At 43.1% G+C, this 19,740-nt stretch overlaps 1 protein-coding gene across 1 annotated transcript; it reads left to right on the plus strand.

Moving 5' to 3' along the window:
- Positions 1 to 1,430: 1,430 nt before the first annotated feature.
- Akirin1 (akirin 1) lies at positions 1,431 to 18,476 on the plus strand. Its single transcript, XM_048350949.1, has 5 exons — positions 1,431 to 1,822; positions 6,913 to 7,053; positions 12,229 to 12,363; positions 15,626 to 15,697; positions 16,958 to 18,476. The coding sequence occupies exons 1-5, from the start codon at positions 1,606 to 1,608 to the stop codon at positions 16,966 to 16,968; spliced, it is 576 nt and encodes a 191-aa protein (XP_048206906.1). The 5' UTR covers positions 1,431 to 1,605; the 3' UTR covers positions 16,969 to 18,476.
- The last annotated feature ends 1,264 nt before the right edge of the window (positions 18,477 to 19,740 follow it).

A 19,740-nucleotide genomic window follows, 5' to 3' on the forward strand; every position in this document is an offset into this window, starting at 1 on the left:
GCATTTGGACTGTTCCGGAAAGCCAATCATAGAGATATGTTGAAGACAGATCCCAGGAGACAAAGGCTTTAACTTTTCCAACACTGATTCCTCTGATGACCTGTTGAAAGCACAGAAACTGTTCCCAGGGAAAAAACAAGCACAGTTTCTGACAACAGAACCTTCCTCTGTCCTATTCATCTTTCCAGGAAAATAAAAGCACTTTTCAATTAACACTGCAACAACATTTCAGACAGACTTGAAGTAGAACCTGCCAGAATTGCCAAAAGCAGAGGAATAGACTGGCAAATCTTAGATCAATTTCCAACTAATATCACTCAGATGATTTAAAGCCAACTGGGTAGTTTTCTGGTGGTTTTTGTTTTGTTGTTATAAAGGTGATGTACAGAGGGGTTACAGTTAAATAAGTCATGTAAAGAGTACATTTCTTCCTTTCTTTTTTCTTCTTTTTTTTTTTTTTGTCATTTGTGGGGCTTGAACTCTGTGACTGGGTGCTGTCCCTGAGCTCTTTTTACTCAAGGCTAAGTGCTTCCCCACTTTGAACCACAGTGCCATTTCCTGTGTTTGAGTGGTTTATGGGAGATAAGAGTATCATGGACTTTCCTGCTCATGCTGGCCTTGAACCAGGATCCTCCTATCTCAGACTCCCGAGTAGCTAGGATTACGGCGTGGGCCACCAGCCCCGGGCCAGAGTTTACATTTCTTTTGGGATAATAGCACCCCTTATCTCACTCCCAGTAGGTTTTGATTTTTTAAATAACTTTTTGTAAAACAGATCCATTTGATGAGTTGATTAATTTATGTGTCAACTAGCCCTGAAACCTCTACAACATAATTTTCAGCGCGTTTGTGGGCTTAAACTCTATCTTGATTATACTTCTTTCTTTCTTTCTTTCTTTCTTTCTTTCTTTCTTTCTTTCTTTCTTTCTTTCTTTCTTTCTTTCTTTCTTTCTCTTTCTTTCCTTTCTATCTACCTACCTACCTATCATCAATAACAGTTGAGTGCAGGTTTCTCTGGACTCAGCAGACCTTCAAGAATCACCTCCTCCTTTATCCTAAGAACAAGGTGTGGGGAATCTCCCAGAAGGAGGTCACCAGGCCACCCGGAATTCCCAGCCCCCCTCGCCGCCCCGCCCCGCCCCGCAATCTCTCACCCAGCCACTCCAAACTGTCCCCTCCCCCACACCCGTGCCGCGCAGGTGCGAAAACCTAAGGGGCCACCCCGGCGCGACCGCCCTGGAGGGGGGCGGGGGGACGCTGACGGAGGGAACTGGGACCCTGGGAGGGGCGGAGGCGCGGGTGGGGGGGCCCTCCTCGGCGTTGCCTGGCAACCGCCTCTCCTCCCAGACCGTTCCACTTCCTCGGCGGGGGCGTCCCGGGCCGGGCGGTGGCCGACAGACCTCCGGGAGCGGCCCTCTTCCGGCTTCTCCCCCCTCTGTAGGGCGGTGGCGAGTGCCCGTGACGTCACAGGAGGCGGGGCCAGCGCCGCTGCCGGGTGCTGGAGGCGCCATTGGAGCCGGCTCGGCTTGTGAGCCCCGGTGAGCAGCCTGAGCTCGGGCCACAGTTTCTGCCGCGTCCGCTCCTGGTCCCTACCCCCTCAGCGGAATGGCGTGCGGGGCGACTCTGAAACGGCCTATGGAGTTCGAGGCGGCGCTGCTGAGCCCCGGCTCCCCAAAGCGGCGGCGCTGCGCCCCTCTGCCCGGCCCCACACCAGGCCTCCGGCCCCCGGACGCCGAGCCGCCGCCGTTTCCGACTCAGACCCTGTCGCCGACTCTCCAGCAGCCCGCCTCGCCCGGCAGCGAGCGGCGCCTCCCAACTCCGGGTAACCTGCACCGCTGCGGGCTTGGCAGGAAGCCAGCCTTGGGGGGGGTGGGGGCGGAGAGGGTCATGGACGCCCGGGTGAATTCCCCCGCACGGACCCCTTCGCTTTGAGAAAAGGGAACTGGGGTGCCGATGGGCCTGGTTGCTTCCGGGGACGCGAGATATCCGGGAGGGTAGTGGCCCCTCCGTGCAGACGTTCGGTTTTCCTGGAGCTAGCCTGGCGGGGTGGGCGACGAGAGCTAGCCGGGAAAGCCCTTCAGCACGGGGCCTCCGCGTCCCCTCCCGCTTCTGCTGCACTGATCCGCCCTGTGGATCCAGTGGGCCGTGGGAAATTGGATTCTGCTCACGAACTCGGCCTTGAGGGGGGCGGGGGACGGGTTGAGGCGGAGAGGCGTGAGTTTGCCACCCAGCCCCGGGCTGTGGCTGGTACAGCACCCACCCTACAGCTTCATTTCCAGAAATCTTTAGGGACCCCAGGCCGCAGGAACCGTGGAATCCGATTTCCACTAGACCGTTTCTAAAGGACTGGCCCTGTTTTACTGTATGGCTATTGTCTTGTACCATATATGGCTTGAAAATGGGTTATGGGTTATGCCGTTGGCCAGAACTTGAGAATCCTTCAACCTACAAGAGGCTTGGTAGCAGGAATTCAGCTCTCTAGCCCAGGGACTCTCCTTCAACAAGGCGTTCCACTTCAGCCAAGGAAAGGATTCATGTGACGGTGAACATACCTATCATATTGCAGGAGTAGAGGGAGGGAGTGCATCAGCATTAATATTCAGCAGTTTCAAAGGGCTTCCAGAACGAAGGACTCTCGAAAGTGAATGTTGGCAAGTGATTTCTTTGTTGTTGGTTTTTCTCCCCTATTCTCAAGCTAAGCGAAACCTTGAAGATTATTCTTTAGTCACCTCATTAATTAAGTGGTTTTTACATTTTATTTCCTCGTCTCTGTACATCAACTATGCAGATTTCAGGCCCTTCTCACACCAAGATCCTTGCAGTGAATTTAGCTCTCCCTGACTTACATATTTTCTTTAAATTGTGTCTGCTCTTTACCCTGGACCCACTTTTTTTCCCCCCTTTCTGTTTGCTAATCCCCAAGAGTCATTGACTTATTACCTAACCTATCACGTAGGAACTCTGTTCCTTAAAATTCCATGGTCATTTAATGTTGTACATAGTCCATACACATAATGAGGTAACACTTGGAAAAGTGTTTTTGTAGTGTGGGGGTGCGGTTAGGCTGTAGTTGTACTAACTGGGGAGACCGAGAATTGCAATTGCTTGAGTCCAGGAGTTCCACACATGCCTGGGCAACAGAGAGCCCATCCCGTTTCACAAAAGGGGGGAGGGGCAGGGGCACAGGTGTCCACTTGCAGTGATGTTACAGGTTTTATGTAAGTCTTTGTTTCCTTAATACTCTCTTCCTAGACTAGTTTCTTTGTGGTTCACATGAGAAATTATTTGGAAGCCTAAACATGGCAGTGCTGTAATGAGGGCATTGGGGGATGAGGGGGTACCCATTGGACATTGAACTTAAGGCCTCTAGTATGTGTTGGAGGAGCTATCCCCAAGCCCTCTTAGTTATGTTTCTTAACATTTTCTTTGTAGTGCTTGAGATAATACCCCAGGGCCTCATGCTTGCATTCACTTCGCCACTGAACTATACCTCCAGGCCTATGTTTCTTAATGCTTACTGGAATTTGGTTCTCTCTTGAAAGAAATATAATGCACTAAATAATTCATTATTTGATGCTTTGGATTTAAAACAATGGGGGAGAGAACATCCAATGCTATACAGTTAAGAATAAAGTCAGAAAATCGAGTTTAACCATCTGGCTTCATTTTGTAACATCCCAGTATTATCTTGAGGATTGTAAACTTCTTCCAGAATTAGTCAAGACATTTTTTACTTCACTTTAAAGAAAGGATCTGTAGGGTGGGGGATGTGACTCAAGTGGTAAAATGCTTGCCTAGTAAGTGGAAGGCCCTGAATTAAAATATCAGGACCATCACTGGCCCCTTGCCCCCCCCCCAAAAAAAAAGATATATAAGAGCAGCTTTTGGGGAAACAGCCTAAGAAATGAACCTTTCAATGTCTTTATTTCTTTTTTCTTTTTCTATTCTTTTTGTATTTTCTTTTTTGGTACTGGGGATCGAACCCAGGATATAGCACTTGCCTAGGCAAGCACTTTGCCACTGAGCTACATCCTAGCTTGTAATTAGATTTTTAATAAGTGGATACCCATCAGGGAGGGGCTTGCCATCTCCAGAAATGGTTTTGTGAGTGTGGAGTGGGCACAGATATTAAAGTTAATTGATTATGACTTTAGAGTTGGAGAATACCTACTAGATTGAGGTATTTGGGGAGTAGGGGAGAAGGCTGGTGAGAAACCTTTTTAAGATCTTTGAAGCATCATATTCAACCTTGTAAGGGCATCAGGGGTGAAGGAGTTTTGTTGTGAAGAACTGTTCCTTTTCTTTGGACTCCTTTATATTGTTGCACTTAATCAGTCTTTCCAAAAGAAAAAATATTGTCTACTGTTAAAAAAGGAAAATTTTAGTGTTTGCTTTTTTATGTGGCCTTTTTTATTTTTTGTTTGCTTGAGGGGCTTGAACTCAGGGCCTGAGTACTGTCCCTGAGCCTTTTCCGCTTAAGGCTAAGGCTCTACCACTTTGAGCCACAGTGCCACTTTGGTGAGTAGTTCGAGATCAGAGTTTCATGGCTGGCTTCAAACCGTGATTCTCAGATCTCAGCCTCCTGAGTAGCTAGGGTTGTAGGCATGAGCCACTGGTACCCGGCTATGTGACCTTTTTCAGAGGAAATTACATCTCTTCCTTTTTATTCTGTAGATACTATTGGAGTTGGTAGTCCTACTAGTTTCATGGTTGTATCTTTCCATTTGTTCATGGAGAACCTGAGTCAGTTAGAAGTTTATCAAAGGCCTTCTGTTCTTAGGATCATTGTCTTTCATACCTGTTCTTTCTTGTTTCAAATCATTGCAGTTCCTTACATCCTTGTATTGAGTCTGGCAAGTATTTACTTGAGAAATCTGGTTTTTAAAAATGGAGCTTTACAAAATCAAGGATATAAGAAAACATGAACTTGGCTGGGGATATGGCCTAGTGGCTAGAGTGCTTGCCTCGTATACATGAGGCCCTAGGTTCGATTCCCCAGCACCACATATACAGAAAATGGCCAGAAGTGGCGCTGTGGCTCAAGTGGCAGAGTGCTAGCCTTGAGCAAGAAGAAGCCAGGGACAGTGCTCAGGCCCTGAGTCCAAGGCCCAGGACTGGCCAAAAAAAAAAAAAAAAAAAGAAAACATGAACTTTGTAGCATTCTTAGTGGAAAGCATTGTTAAGCATTGTTAATCTTATATTCTAGCATAGAGGATTGAGAGGACTGAGGTGTAAGAAAAGTTACCTAGGTATGGAGGTACTTTGAGAATTCATATTAGGTTCCTGGGCCATACAACTGCTTGTTAAGTCATGTTAATATTACTAGCAATATTAGTATTTTTATTTTGATTCTCACAACCTAATCAGGTATTTGAAATTTTTACTGAAGAACTAAAGATCCTAAATGACTTCCCAAAGTTAGTTACATAGAGGTTGGGGATTAAACTCAATGGAAGACTACTTGCCTAGCAAGTGAGTGCCTAGCCCTGAGTTTGGTCCTCAGCTGGGGGTGGGGGGAGTTAGTTACATAGGTAGTAGGAAATAATAATAGTTTCTACCATTAAGTATAAAATGTATACTAGAATAATTTGAGTAGGGAATAAAAATTTTCTGAGTTTACTTTCATTTATTTGTTTTTATTAAGGAAAATGTAATATTTATACTACAAAAATGAGTAACTTGAAAAAAAAATCCTTCCAGATTTTTTGTTTTTGCTAGGAGTATACTTCAAGGTAGTTAGTAATTGGTGTTTCCTGGACTCTGTTTAATAGCATTACCAAATTTGGTTGTGATTACCTTGACTCAGAAAAATCTGAATCCTAACAAATATTAACTCTGGTAGGATAAGAAAATTCTTTTCCAAGTCCTGATCATCAATTTCAAGCAGTAAATCTGAGCTCCAGATTGTGAACATAATAGTTTTTGTTGTTCTCGTAAGAGCCTTATGAGAAATAAAAGCTTCATTCTAGAGAGCTTATTCATCCTTTAATACTGTAGTTTGTGAAAATGTAAAACTTGCAGATTGGTGCTGAGCACTAATCCTAGCTGTAAGGCTGAGATTGGGGATTGGGGTTCTAAGCCAGTTTGGGCAGAGAAATCCACAACACTATTATCTCTAATTCACCAGCAGAGCTGCAATTTGAGGTATGGCTCAAATGGTAGAGCAAAAACCCAAGTGAGTTCAAACACCAGCACTGGCATTAGAAAAACAAAAATGACTTTATAAACAAACCTTACAGATCAATAGTGCGGTTTCTTTTACTGTAAATTGACAAAAATCTCCCTGCATACAGCAAATCTATCATCCTTATCTTCCTTATAGGAAGACAAATGAAGAGAACTGTCTGGTGGCTTATGCCTAAATACCTGCTATTCCATGCATTTCCGAAGTAGTGGCAATAAGAATACACCATCTCAGTGGCTATAAAAGGAATGTTTTGTACAGTATAAACGTTTACTCTTTAATATTTGTTTTTTTTGGGTTTTTTTTTTTTTTTGGCCAGTCCTGGGGCTTGGACTCAGGGCCTGAGCACTGTCCCTGGCTTCTTCTTGCTCAAGGCTAGCACTCTGCCACTTGAGCCACAGCGCCACTTCTGGCCATTTTCTGTATATGTGGTGCTGGGGAATCGAACCTAGGGCCTCATGTATAGGAGGCAAGCACTCTTGCCACTAGGCCACATCCCCAGCCCTACTCTTTAATATTAATAACATGTAGGGAGAGATGGAGACCTGCATACTAAAGGGATTAAAGGCGAGTAAACATGTCCTCCTTCATTAATGATGGAGCTCAGTGGTAGAGGATTTGCCTTTGACCTCCAATGCCATGAAGAAAGTGCTTTATTTCACCTTCTAGAGAAAGGCTGAAGAAATGACATGATAAAATAACTGCTCAATTTTTTTATTTATTATTAGAACAAATTTTTCAGAACATAAAACAAGAATATAGTCGTTTTCAGAAGTGGAGACATTTAGAAGTTGTTCTCAATCAAAGTGAAGCTTGTACTTCAGAAAGCCAACCTGTCTCTTCCACACTCACAGCACCCAGTTCTCCAGGTAAGTGTGCTTAAATGTGTTTATAACTATATAACTGCCATGAGTCCATTAGCTATTTAAGTTAAAGTTAACTAAAGTAATATATAGATACACAATTACCATTAACCACATATGGATGATGTTCTCTTTGGTTTTGTTGTGTGCCAGTACTGGGGTTTGAACTCAGTTCTGGGGCCTAGGCTATTTTCCTTTTTTGCTCAAGGCTAGTGCTCTACCACTTGCCACAGCTCTACTTCTGGATTTTTGGTGGTAATTGGAGATGAGTCTCACAGATTTTGTTAGGGCTGGCTTAAAACAGTGATCATCAGATCTCAGCCTCCTAAGTAGCTAGGATTACAGGCATGACTGTTGTATTGAGCACGCAACTCGAAGACATTTCCAGATTGCAGAAACTTTTTTTTTTTTTGCCAGTCCTGGGCCTTGGACTCAGGGCCTGAGCACTGTCCCTGGCTTCTCTTTGCTCAAGGCTAGCACTCTGCCACTTGAGTCACAGCTCCACTTCTGGCCATTTTCTGTATATGTGATGCTGGGGAATCGAACCCAGGGCTTCAAGTATACGAGGCAAGCGCTCTTGCCACTAGGCCATATCCCCAGCCCTGCAGAAACTTCTGTTGGACTTTTTTTTTTTAAGTGTTTTTTTATTTTTTTTTCCGGGGGGGGGGCAGTCCTGGGCCTTGAACTCAGGGCCTGAGCACTGTTCCTGGCTTCTTTTTTGCTTAAGGCTAGCACTCTGTCACTTGAGCCACAGCGCCACTTCTGGTCATTTTCTATATATGTGGTGCTAAGGAATCAAGTCCAGGGCTTCATGCATACGAGGCAAGCACTCTTGCCACTAGGCCATATTCCCAGCCCCTCTATTGGACATTTTTCAGTGTAACATCATTGAGATGCTGGATGTAGAGGATATGTGCTCAAAAAATAAAATTTCAGCAGGGTGCTGATGGCTCACGCTTATAATCCTAGCTACTTAAGAGGCTGAGATGTAAGGATCATGGTTTGAAGCTGGAGCAAAAAAGTCAGGAATGAGACCCATCTCCAGTTAACTACCAAAGAAGCCAAAGGGGAACTATGGCTGAAGTAGTAGAGTGCAGGCTTTGAGCCAAAAGAAAAAAAAGCTCAGGGACAGTACTCAGGCTCAGAGCTCAAGCCCCAAGACACATGCACACACACACACACAACACACACACACAACACACATCTCCAAATTGGAAGGTGTCTTCATGGTTATTTAGTGAACTGGCCTGCCTACCATACAAATAGTAAACTGGTAGTCATTGTTTTGAATTTATTTAGTGGTAATGTACTTCCTCCTTTAGCAGTAGAGGAATTTGTTCCCTCAAAAAGTATTCCATGGCTGGGAATATGACCTAGTGGTAGAGTGCTTGCCCGGTATACATAAAGTCCTGGGTTTAATTTCTCAGCACCACATATACAGAAAAAGCCAGAAGTGGTGTCGTGGGTCAAGTACTAGCCTTGAAGGAAAAGAAGCCAGGGAGGCCTAGTGGCAAGAGTGCTTGCCTCATATACATGAAGCCTTGGGTTTGATTCCCCAGCACCACATACATGGAAAATGGCCAGAAGTGGCGCTATGGCTCAAGTGGCAGAGTGCTAGCCTTGAGCAAAAAGAAGCCAGAGACAGTGCTCAGGCCCTGAGTTCAAGCCCCCCAGGACTGACCAAAAAAAAAATTATCATGGGGGCTGGGGATATGGCCTAGTGGCAAGAGTGCTTGCCTCGTATACATGAGGCCCTGGGTTCAATTCCCCAGCACCACATATACAGAAAACGGCCAGAAGTGGCTCTGTGGCTCAAGTGGCAGAGTGCTAGCCTTGAGCAGGAAGAAGCCAGGGACAGTGCTCAGGCCCTGAGTCCAAGCCCCAGGACTGGCCAAAAAAAAAAAAAAAAAAAAATTATCTCCAAGGTTGAGCTTGACTGTGGTACATTATATGTGTGTATAGAAATGTCACAAGGAAGCCTCCCCTGTACAACTAACCATGGTAATAAGAAAATCTAATAAAAAATTGTCTCCAAGCAGGGTGCCAGTGGCTTACACCTCTTAATGCTTTGTTTATTTGTCTTGTTTTTGTTGCCAGTCCTGGGGCATGGACTTCAGGGCCTGAGCACTGTCCCTGGCTTCTTTTTGCTCAAGGCTAGCACTCTACCTCTTGAGCCACAGCGCCACTTCTGGCCTTTTTCCATATATTTGGTGCTGAGCAATCAAGCCCAGTGCTTCATGTATATGAGGCAAGCACTTTACCACTAGGCCATATTCCCAGCCCCTACAATTGTAATTCTTGTTGCTCAGGTGATCTGAGGATCACAGTTTGAGGCTAGCTTGGGCAGGAAAATCTGTAAGACAACCACCAAAAAGCTGGAATTAGAACTATGGCTCAAGTAGTAGCATTGAGTAAAAAAAGCTTAAGGACAGCACCCAGCCCCAGGACCAGCATAAAATTTTTAATTTCTGGCACCAGTAGGTCACACCTGTAATCCTCTTGAGGCTAAGATCTGAGGATCGCAGTTCAAAGCCAGCTAGGGCCTAAGAGTCCCTGTGAGACTCTTATATCTAATTAACCATTCAAAAACTGAGATGTGGATCAAGTGGTAGAGCACTAGCCTTGAGCACAAAGAGGTTCAGGGCTGTGTAGCACCCAGGTCCTTAGTTCAACCTCACAACCAACAACAACAAATTTTTCAGTTGTCTCAAGGGACATGTGATATATACCTATAATCCCAGCGGTCTTCTAGCATTTGGGAAACAGAGGCAGAAGGATCTCAAGTTCAGTTTGAAGACAACCTGGAGTAGAACACAATGAGACCTTGCCTCAGAACAAAACAATAACAACAACAAAAATTCTGTCTTCCAGACACAAACAGGTGCTTGCCAGGAGCTGGAGGCTGGGGAGAAAGTACTTAATGGATAGGTTTATTTTTTAGGGCATTGGGAATGTTTTGAAGCTAGATGTGATTGTTGCACAACATTGTGACTATACTGAATGCTACTGAATTGCTTTGAAATGGCTGATTCTCTGTTGTGTGAATTTCAGCTTAATAAATTATTGTTCTTTTCAGTCCTGGGGAGATAGCATCCCAGAGCCTTGTGCAAGCTAAGCAAGTGCTGTACCTGTGAATTCTACACTGTGAATTCAATAAATAATAAGTATTATTAATATTATTATTTATTTTGAATAAGCCACAACTTCAAAGGCTTTGTTTTGTTTTAAGAGGTGATACCTTTAGCCATGTCCATAGCTCTCACATCTGAAATCATAGCCATCAAGAAAGTGAAAAATGTAGTTCTGAGTTTCCTATATTCTACTGGTAAAGAAACAGGGGAGACATTAGAAAGAGGTTATAACACATATGTAAGCAATGGATTCTATCATGTTACCATAGAAAGACATTCTGGTTCTAATGATAGGTTTCCATGTTTCTTTCCCACCATTCCAGTGGATGTTTTGGTTTCTAACGTGACTGTTTCATGAACCTTTAATTCTTTTCACCCTAGATTCAAAGTCTGTCCACTTCCTGTTTTATTGTTGGTTAATTAGAGATGAGAATCCCAAGGATTTTGCTGCAGTCTGGCTTCAAGTTGGATCTCAGCCTCCTGAGTAGCTAGGATTATGGGTGTGAAGCCACTTGTGCACAGCAAATATTTTGAACAATTCCCTTGGTCTCCTGGGCCTTAAGCTCCCCCAGACTCTTACCAAAATCAGCTATGAAGCCTAAATAAAAGATGCCAAGCTCTGCTGCAGAATGTATGTTTCTTTGTTTTGTTTCTTTGTCAGTTGTAGGGCTTGAACTCAGAGCCTGGGCACTGTATTTGAGCCTCTTTGTGCCCAAGGCTAGTGCTTGAGCCACAGTGCCACTTGTGCTTTTTGGGTGGTTAATTGGAGATAAGAGTCTCACAGGGACTTTTCTGCCCAGGCTGGCTTCGAACCATGATCTCAGATCTCAGCCTGCTGAGTAGCTAAGATTACAGGCGTGAGCCACCAGCGCCTGGCCTAGCTAGTATATCTTTTATATCATCTTTAAATGTTTTGTTCTTGTTCTTTATGACGTGAGCATAGAGTATGGGCTCAGAATATCATGGCATCAAAACTGTTCTTTGGTATGCAGGTCAATTGGCACACCTGGATACATGTTCCTTTTGCCTCTGGCTTTGCTTTATAAAACAAAGATTAAGAAGCAAGTGTGATTCACACCTGCAATTTCGAGACTAATGGTAGCACTCAGGAGGCTATGGTAGGAGAATCATAAGTGAGGCTAGCTCAGGCTGTGTTAATAAGATTTTGTTTCAAAAAACAAAGTCAACAAACTTTGGTGGAAGTATTCCAGGTAAGATAGTGAAAATTTTTTTTCCTGAATAGGTGTTGTTTTTCCTGTTTTTGGCTTTATTTTGGTGCTGTTCCTGAGACTTGAACTCAGGGCTTGAATACTATCCTTGAACTTTATTTGCCCAAGGCCAGCACTCTATCACATGTCATAATTCCACTTCTGGCTTTTGGGGGGTTAATTGGAGATAAGAGTCTCACAGAGGGCTCAGAATGTAGCTTAGTGGTAGAGTGCATGCATTAAGCCCTAGTTTCTATTCTTCAGTATCACATAAACAAAAAGAGCCGGAAGTGGTGCTGTGACTCAAGTGGTAGAGTTCTAGCCTTGAGCAAAAGAAGCTCAGGGACAGTGTCCAAACCACTAAGTTCAAGCCCCAAGACTGGCAAGAAATAAATAAAAATAAAAATGTCTCACAGACTTTCCTGCCCATTCTGGCTTTGAACTGTGATCCTTAGATCTTAGCCTCTTAGGATTAGAGCATAAACCACCAGTACCTGCTTAATTCCTGAACAGTTTTTCTATATTTTGAAGACTTTTTTGTTTTGTTTTTGTTTTTGTTTTTTTGCTGGTCCTGGGGCTTGAACTCAGGGCCTGAGCACTGTCCCTGGCTTCTTTTTGCTCAAGGCTAGCACTCTACCACTTGTGAGCCACAGTGCCACTTCTGGCTTTTTCTGTTTATGTGGTGCTGAGGAATCGAACCCAGGGCTTCATGCATGCTAGGTAAGCACCCTATCACTAAGCCACATTCCCAGCCCCTGAAGGCTGTTTTTAAAACACAGTTTCTGTTTTGGATCATAGAACTGGGATATATTATATAAATTAAATGTTTATCTTCTGGCCAGGTTCTTCTTGGATGAAGAAGGACCAGCCTACTTTTACCCTTCGACAAGTTGGAATAATATGTGAGCGACTCTTAAAAGACTATGAAGAAAAAATTCGGGAGGAGTATGAACAAATCCTCAATACCAAATTAGCAGGTGGGCTGAGAACAATCACTGTGCTGTTGTTTTTAATAGGATTCAGTATGAGTGAACCCTCAGTTAAATAAAGAAAGCAAGCCTTTAGAAAAGGATAGCTTTCCATAAGAGGGGTTAACTGAATTGTGAGCATTGAGGTTACTTTTTGGTGGTGGTATGCAGGTTATTTACATATTATACGGAAAATTTTCTAATTTGCATTTCTGATGCATAAATCAAGCTCTTCATGTAAGAATCTTCCATATGAATAAACCCAGGCATTGCATAAGCCATTTGAGCTAGCCAGCTGGTAAACAAGTGGTGGAATATGTTAGGAATCTCTCAACAGGTGTTTGGGAAGAGTGCAGAATTGTCATCATACTCAAACTTCTGGTGGGAGTTACTTTGTAGATGTGGGAAGTTGGGCATCCTGTGATTAGGAAGTTGTAAAATAGAATAAAGCAAGGAGAGCCTAGCTAAGACTAGAACAAAGATAGTGATTAGTGGTGGCAAGAAGTAGAGCTTTATGTAAAAGGAAGGGATCTGAATCATGAATAGGAAGTAATGCATGTTTTAGCCAGGTGCTGGCAGCCCGAACTTGAAGTCCTAGCTATTTGGAAGGCTGTGGTGGTTCTTGTTTGGAAGCCAGCCGTGGTGTGGTGGTATGTGCCTGTTATCTCAGCTGCATGGGAGGCTGAGATTCCAGGCCAACCGGGCAGAAAATTCTTGAGACTCCCATCCCATTGGGAGAAGCTGGGCATGGTGGCATGTGCCTGTCATCCCAGCAATGACAAGAAACCTAATAAGTTAGGCAGATTTCATTCCAGACATATACTTAAGTAGGAAGTAAGACCCTATCTCAAAAATAACCAGTGCTAAAGAGGGATGAAGGTGTGACTAAGCATTAGAGTGCCTGCCTAACAAGCACAATAATGCCCTAAGCTCAAACCTCATTACCACTAAAAGAAAAATGCAGATTTAGTGAAAGAGAACAATGTTGGGAGTAGAGAGATTTTAGGGAACATATTTTACACTGATCTGGTGACCCACGTAACATGTTTTGTCAGAATACTCATAGATCTGCTTCAAATTGGGACCTGTTGATGAGTTGGGAATGTGGCTTAGCGGTAGAGTGCTTGCCTAGCATGCATGAAGCCCTGGGTTTGATTCCTCAGCAGCACCACATAAACAGAAAAAGCCAGAAGTGGTGCTATTGCTCAAGTGGTATTGTTTGCTTTGAGCAAAAGAAGACAGGGACGGTGCTCAAGCCCAGAGTTCAAGTCCCAGGACTGGCAATAAATAAATAAATTGGGACCTGTGGGGTTAAGCGAAGTTAAATAGGTTTGCTTATATAGGACTAACTAGATCCTTTATTAACTAATAAAATAAGGAGATACTCTGTAATCACTCCCTCTCCTACTCCTTACCCAGTATTTATTCCTATCAGTTGGCTCTTAAGTCACTTCCTTGTTCACAGGAATAGGACACCTTCTGTCTTTCTAATAGTTTCTCTCCTTAGAAAGTATATTTCTGCCAGAAGCTGGTGGCTCATGTCTGTAATCCTATCTACTCAGGAGCTGAGATCTGAGGATTGTGATTCAAAGCCAGTCAGGCAGGAAAAGTCCCTGTGAGACTCTTAGTCCAATTAAGAAGTGGAACTCGGGCTGGGAATATGGCCTAGTGGCAAGAGTGCTTGCCTTGTATACATGAAGCCCTGAGTTTGATTCCTCAGCACCACACATACAGAAAAAGCCAGAAGTGGCACTGTGCCTCAAATGGTAGAGTGCTAGCCTTGAGCAAAAAGAAGCCACGGACAGTGCTCAGGCTCTGAGTCTAAGCCCCAGGACTGGCCAAAAAAAGTAAAAAAAGAAGTGGAGCTCCAGAGTGGTAGAGCATTAGCCTTGAGCAAAAGAGCTCAGGGTCCCAGTGCCCAGGCCCTGAGTTCAAGCCCCACAACCCCAAAACAAAACAAAACAAAAAATTGGTTTATTTCTGTGCAACTGTCTTCATTTGTATTTCTCTTAGTTTTCTGGCCATCTGACTGTTTCCACTCAAGCTTTTCTGTTTATTTCTGTCTGTCTGTGCAGGGGATTGAATCCAGGGCCTTGTTTATGTTAGGAAAGTGCTCTACTATATGAACAACATTCACAGCCTGTCTGTCCATTCATATTTTACAGTGTATGCACTGAATTTTTTGTGTGTGTGTGTTTGTGTGTGTAATAGTCCTGCGGCTTGAACTCAGGGCCTGGGCACTGTCCTTGAGCTTTTTTTGCTCAAGGCTATAGCACTCTACCACTTCAGACACAGCGCCACTTCCAGCCTTTTCTTTGTATGTGGTACCAAGGAATGGAAACTGGGACTTCATAAATGCTAGTCAAGTACTCTACCACTAGGCCACACACTCAGCCTGCACTGAGATTCTTAGCAAAGAAACATTTCAAAACTTCATCTTTAGGAGATTTGTGAAATTTGTTGGCTTATAGTAGTAAGCACCAGTCTGTGTTGAGGCCATTAGTTTATGGTAATAAAATTACAGCATGAGAAAGGTCATTGTGGGAATTTAGTGTGCATGCATTCACTCGCATGCCAGTCCTAGGGCTTGAACTGAAGGCCTGGGCACTGTACTCCAGCTCTATTGCTCTGCTACTTGAACCACAGCTCCACTTCCAGCTTTTTACTGGTTAACTGAAGAGTCTCACAGACTTTTCTGCCTGGGCTGGCTTGCTGGGATATAGTCAGTTAGTGAACAACAAATCTAGGAGTCAAGGATTTGGATCTAAAAGCAACAGCTCTCGTTGTCATGTCTAAGGAATATTTGAGAAGAGGGTAGAAAACTCAAAGTAGGAAGATAGCTCTCATCTTTGACACTTTGATTCTTGGAAAGTGGCTGGGAGAAATGAGGTTTGGGGATAAGTATATACTTCCGTGTGTGCATGCGTGAACATGTGTGCCAGCATGTGCGTGCCAGCACTGGGGCTTGAATTCAGGGTCTAGTTTTTGGTCCTTTAGCTCTTTTCCCTCAAGGCTGGTGCTCTACCAATTTGAGCCACAGTTCCATTCCAGGTTTGTTGGTTAAAGATAAGATTCTTGTCTGCCTGACCTGGATTTAAACCTTAATCCTCAGATCTTAGCCTCCTGAATAGCTAGGAGGACTATAGTAGTGAGCCACTAGTACCCAACTTAGAGTGTGTGTGTGTGTGTGTGTGTGTGTGTGTGTGTGTGTGTACGTGTGTGTACGTGTGTGTGTACGTTCTTTGATTTTCCCCCCTTTTTCCCATCACAGAACAGTATGAATCATTTGTGAAATTCACACATGATCAAATTATGCGGCGATATGGGACAAGGCCAACAAGCTGTAAGTATGCCAAGTTTTTCTTTGATATGTTTAAGATCTTTTTATTTTTTGCCAGTCCTGGGGCTTGAACTCAAGGCCTGAGCACTGTCCCTGGCTTCTTTTTGCTCAAGGCTAGCACTCTACCATTTGAGCCACAGTGCCACTTCTGGCTTTTTCTGTATGTGTGGTGCTGAGGAATCAAACCCAGGGCTTTCATATATGCTAGGCAAGCACTCTACCATTAGGCCACATTCCCAGCCCAAAATGTTTAAGATCTAAGAACAAGATTTTCATTTGAAATATCTTGTCTCCTTAGAGCAAAAATCCCCTGTGAGATAAAATAATAGCTATGAATACTTAAGTGCTCAAAAGTACTGTTATGCCTTTTTTTTTTTTTTAAATGCCAGTCTTGGGTCGTAAACTCAGGACCTGGGTGCTGTCCCTGAGCTCTTTTGCTCAAGGCTAGTAGTGCTCTACCACTTGAGCCATAGCTCTACTTCTGGATTTTGGGTGGTTAATTGGAGATAGAGTCTCATCGACTTTCCTGCTCAGCTTGGCTTCAACTGTGATCCTTAGATCTCAAGCTCCTGAGTAACTAGGATTACAGGCATGAGCCACCAGTGCCCAGTACTAGTAAGCCGTTTTTGTTTTTGTTTTTGGCCAGTCCTGGGCCTTGACCTCAGGGCCTGAGCACTGTCCTGGCTTCTTTTTGCTCAAGGCTAGCACTCTACCATTTGAGCCACAGCGCCACTTCTGACCTTTTCTATATATGTGGTGCTAAGGAATCGAACCCAGGGCTTCATGTATACGAGGCAAGCACTCTTGCCATTAGGCCATATTCCCAGCCCTAGTAAGCCTTTTAAGTCTTTACCAAATATGTTTTCCTATGGTGTAACCATGTGAGAAAGGAACTATTTACCCCCATTTTTATATGTAAGGCTAGTGGTTAGAAAAGTTATTTGCAGAATCTTTTATAGCCAAGATTTGAAGCCTGTTTCTTCTCCAGAAAATGGTTCCAGTTACTGATCAGTTCTTTGAAGTTCATTTCTTAAGCTATCTTATCAAGTGTGTGGTCAGAATTTCTTAATTCTAAACATCTTGAAACTATCAGCTACTGAAAATGTGAATTATATAAATAGTTTGTCTAACCTTGAGCCAGGTTTCTTAAATTCTTGAAGTTTAGTACCTTGTGGTTCAAGCTGTTTATCACATTTACTATTAGTGAATATAAAAAGAATCATGAAACTACTTATTTCAGTGGGCTTGTCCTTTTATTTACAGATGTATCCTGAAGCTCTTTTGCATATCTGGGTACCAGGTTTGACCTCAAGAGATGGCTGCTGTACACTTTTTGCAACTGGTTTGATATCACATTTCGCTCCAACTTTGCATCCTGAGAACACTTCAATGTTTCTGCAGGCCCATTTTATACAACTTGAAAGACCTTAAAACTTTCTGGTTGCCACAAGCATATCTTTCTTTTCTGCTCATCCAATAAACAGCTGTGCCCTACTGTGATAGATTTTACAAACAAAAATACCTGGAGCAGCAGTTTAGCAAAATATGCCTTTGGTGGCAGTCAACAAATGGAGTTTCCCCAAGCACAGTTCTGTAAGAAGTGTGTGAGAGAATGTGTGTATGTTTGTGTGTGCGTGTGTGTGTGTTTTAAGTTATTATTTGTATTGTGCAAATTTTTTTTTAATCTTGGGGATTCTGGCTGTGAATTTAATGCACGACAATTATGGTTAAAAACATTTGCTTGGTCTACAGAAAAGCATTAATGTTTTGTGACCATATAAGTTGTAACAGTGGATTGTTTTATGTGTAGGTATTATTGTTAAAAACAGGGACTGTTTCCAGGCACAGAATATGAATCTTAAGTTAGAGTGGACATTAGATGTGATTATGATGAAATAGCGAAGGTCTTCGGTCCTAGATCTACAAGTGCGTGGTGAGAAGTTAGAACAAATTGGAGATTGGCCGTGGACATATGGACTCTGGCTAGCCGTATTAGAAAAATACTTTGACTCCAAGCCTTAAAATACCCTGTGGAGTCTGTGCTCACCTCATTCACAAAGAGCTCCCTGGCCACCGAACCTCTACAGGGATAAGGTCTCCCCTGGAGCAGGAGCATCAGAGTTTACTCCGGAACATAACATAGGTGAGCTCCGGGCTGGGCCAGGCCCTGGCAACACTGCTACTTGGGACGAGCCACTTCACCTTTCAGTTATTAAAAAGAGAATTTGGATCCTTGCATCCAAACTTCTGAGGTGTCCATATTCAACTGCTTGAGCTTTTTTTTGGCAACCCCCTGCCTGAAGTTGCTTATATAGACTGTTCTTCACCTTGTTTCCAAGGCTGTGGAACAGAAAGTAGCCTCTGTTTTGAGGAGGTGGAAGTTAAGTATGCATTTATTTTTTACTGTGACTTGTTCAGGACCACATTTTACAAAATGCCTTGTTTCCTTTGCTATTGTTTCTGGAAAGGAAAGTTCTATTAAAATTGTTTTAGTTTGAATATAGAATAGGTTTTTTTAATTACGGCTTATTTTGAAGAAATTCTTGAGTTATAATTCAAATATATGCCAATACCTTCCAAAAGTAAGGTAATATTCAGAGACAGTTGTTCTGATCAGATGGCTTAGAGAAATTTCTGGGATGTTCACATTCAAAGATTCTTTATTGATGAATGTCTTTGACAAATCTAACCAAAAACTGCAACATTATTCTTTGTACATTTTCATTATATAGTGTTAACAAGCTTAGTTGCAAACAAATAAAATACTTAAGCTATTTGTTTACCTTGCTTTCTTAATACTGTGATAATGTTTATTCAGATAACTTAAATGAAGCTGCTATAACTATTTCAACATTGCATTCAACATTTGACCAGTTCAACATTGCACTGACAGTTTAGGTTTATCAAAAGCCCAACACTGATTTTTAATAATTAAAGAATGATTTTATTTCATGTTTGAAGGGCATTTTTTTCCCCTAGGGTAGCTATTTGTTCCTGAAAGAGACACAGAGCAGTGGCTATAATGCTATAGTAGGTAGTCACACCAGAACAAAGACAGGAGGATGATTCAAGGTGGGCATTTCTTGGGCTCATTAAAAGCCTTTTTTTTTTGGCCAGTCCTGGGGCTTGGACTCAGGGTCTGAGCACTGTCTCTGACTTCTTTTTGCTCAAGGCTAGCACTCTGCCACTTGAGCCACAGCGCCACCTCTGGCCGTTTTCTGTATATTTGGTGCTGGGGAATTGAACCCAGGGCTTCATGTATACGAGGCGAGCACTCTTGCCACTAGGCCATATCCCCAGCTCCTCATTAAAAGTCTAGACGGCTGCCTGCTTCATTGAAGATTTGCAATAGGTTACTTTCTGTTGCAAGCGTCAACCCCAATTACTGTTGAGAAGTAAACTCTGAGTTTTTTGTTGTTTCGGGTTTTGTTTTGTTTTTTGCTGGTAATCAGTGTTTTAACTCAGGGCTTCAGATTGATTGACCGGTAATTCTGCCACTTGAGTCATGTCTCCAGCCCAGGCTTTTTGAAGATAATTGTGGAGATGGAGTTTCACTTATTTTGCTGCTAGGGTACCCTTGAATTTTTTTTCTTTTTCTTTGCTTTGGTGAGTTTTCACATAGGGTCTAGAGTTTTATTAGGGACCAGCCTCAGATGGTGATCTTCCTAGTTTCCTACCATAGTTGGGATTTACATATGCTTACCACCACTATATCTGGCTATAGTGAGTTTCTCTTAAGAAAAAAATTACACTTTCTGTCATGGTACCCACCCTCTTGCTTAATGTGAAATATCTTCTTGGATTAAGAAAAAGTTGCCTCCTGAAGCCACAGGGTAAAATAACACTGGCTAGATTTGGACATCGCTTATAAACTACATTCATTTACTGTTTACAATCCAGAAAAAAGCTGGAAAATGGGGACCTGATATGCAGTAGATCTCAGACTAGCTAAAGAATGATTTCCTCAATCTTGATTTCTAGGGTTTTGAAGAAAGAAAAGAAACAGCCTCACCTGGTGGCTCCTGCCTCTAATCCTAGCTACTCAG

The sequence above is a fragment of the Perognathus longimembris genome, chromosome 7 (genome assembly GCF_023159225.1).
Source record: "Perognathus longimembris pacificus isolate PPM17 chromosome 7, ASM2315922v1, whole genome shotgun sequence".
Lineage (NCBI taxonomy): Eukaryota > Metazoa > Chordata > Mammalia > Rodentia > Heteromyidae > Perognathus > Perognathus longimembris.

Excerpts from the sequence above, each read along its gene's own strand:
- Akirin1 (XM_048350949.1), top strand. The coding sequence starts at position 1,606 with ATGGCGTGCGGGGCGACTCTGAAACGGCCTATGGAGTTCGAGGCGGCG. Across the intron at positions 1,823-6,912 it reads GCGGCGCCTCCCAACTCCGG|AACAAATTTTTCAGAACATA; the intron begins GTAACCTGCACC and ends ATTTATTATTAG. Across the intron at positions 12,364-15,625 it reads CCTCAATACCAAATTAGCAG|AACAGTATGAATCATTTGTG; the intron begins GTGGGCTGAGAA and ends TTCCCATCACAG.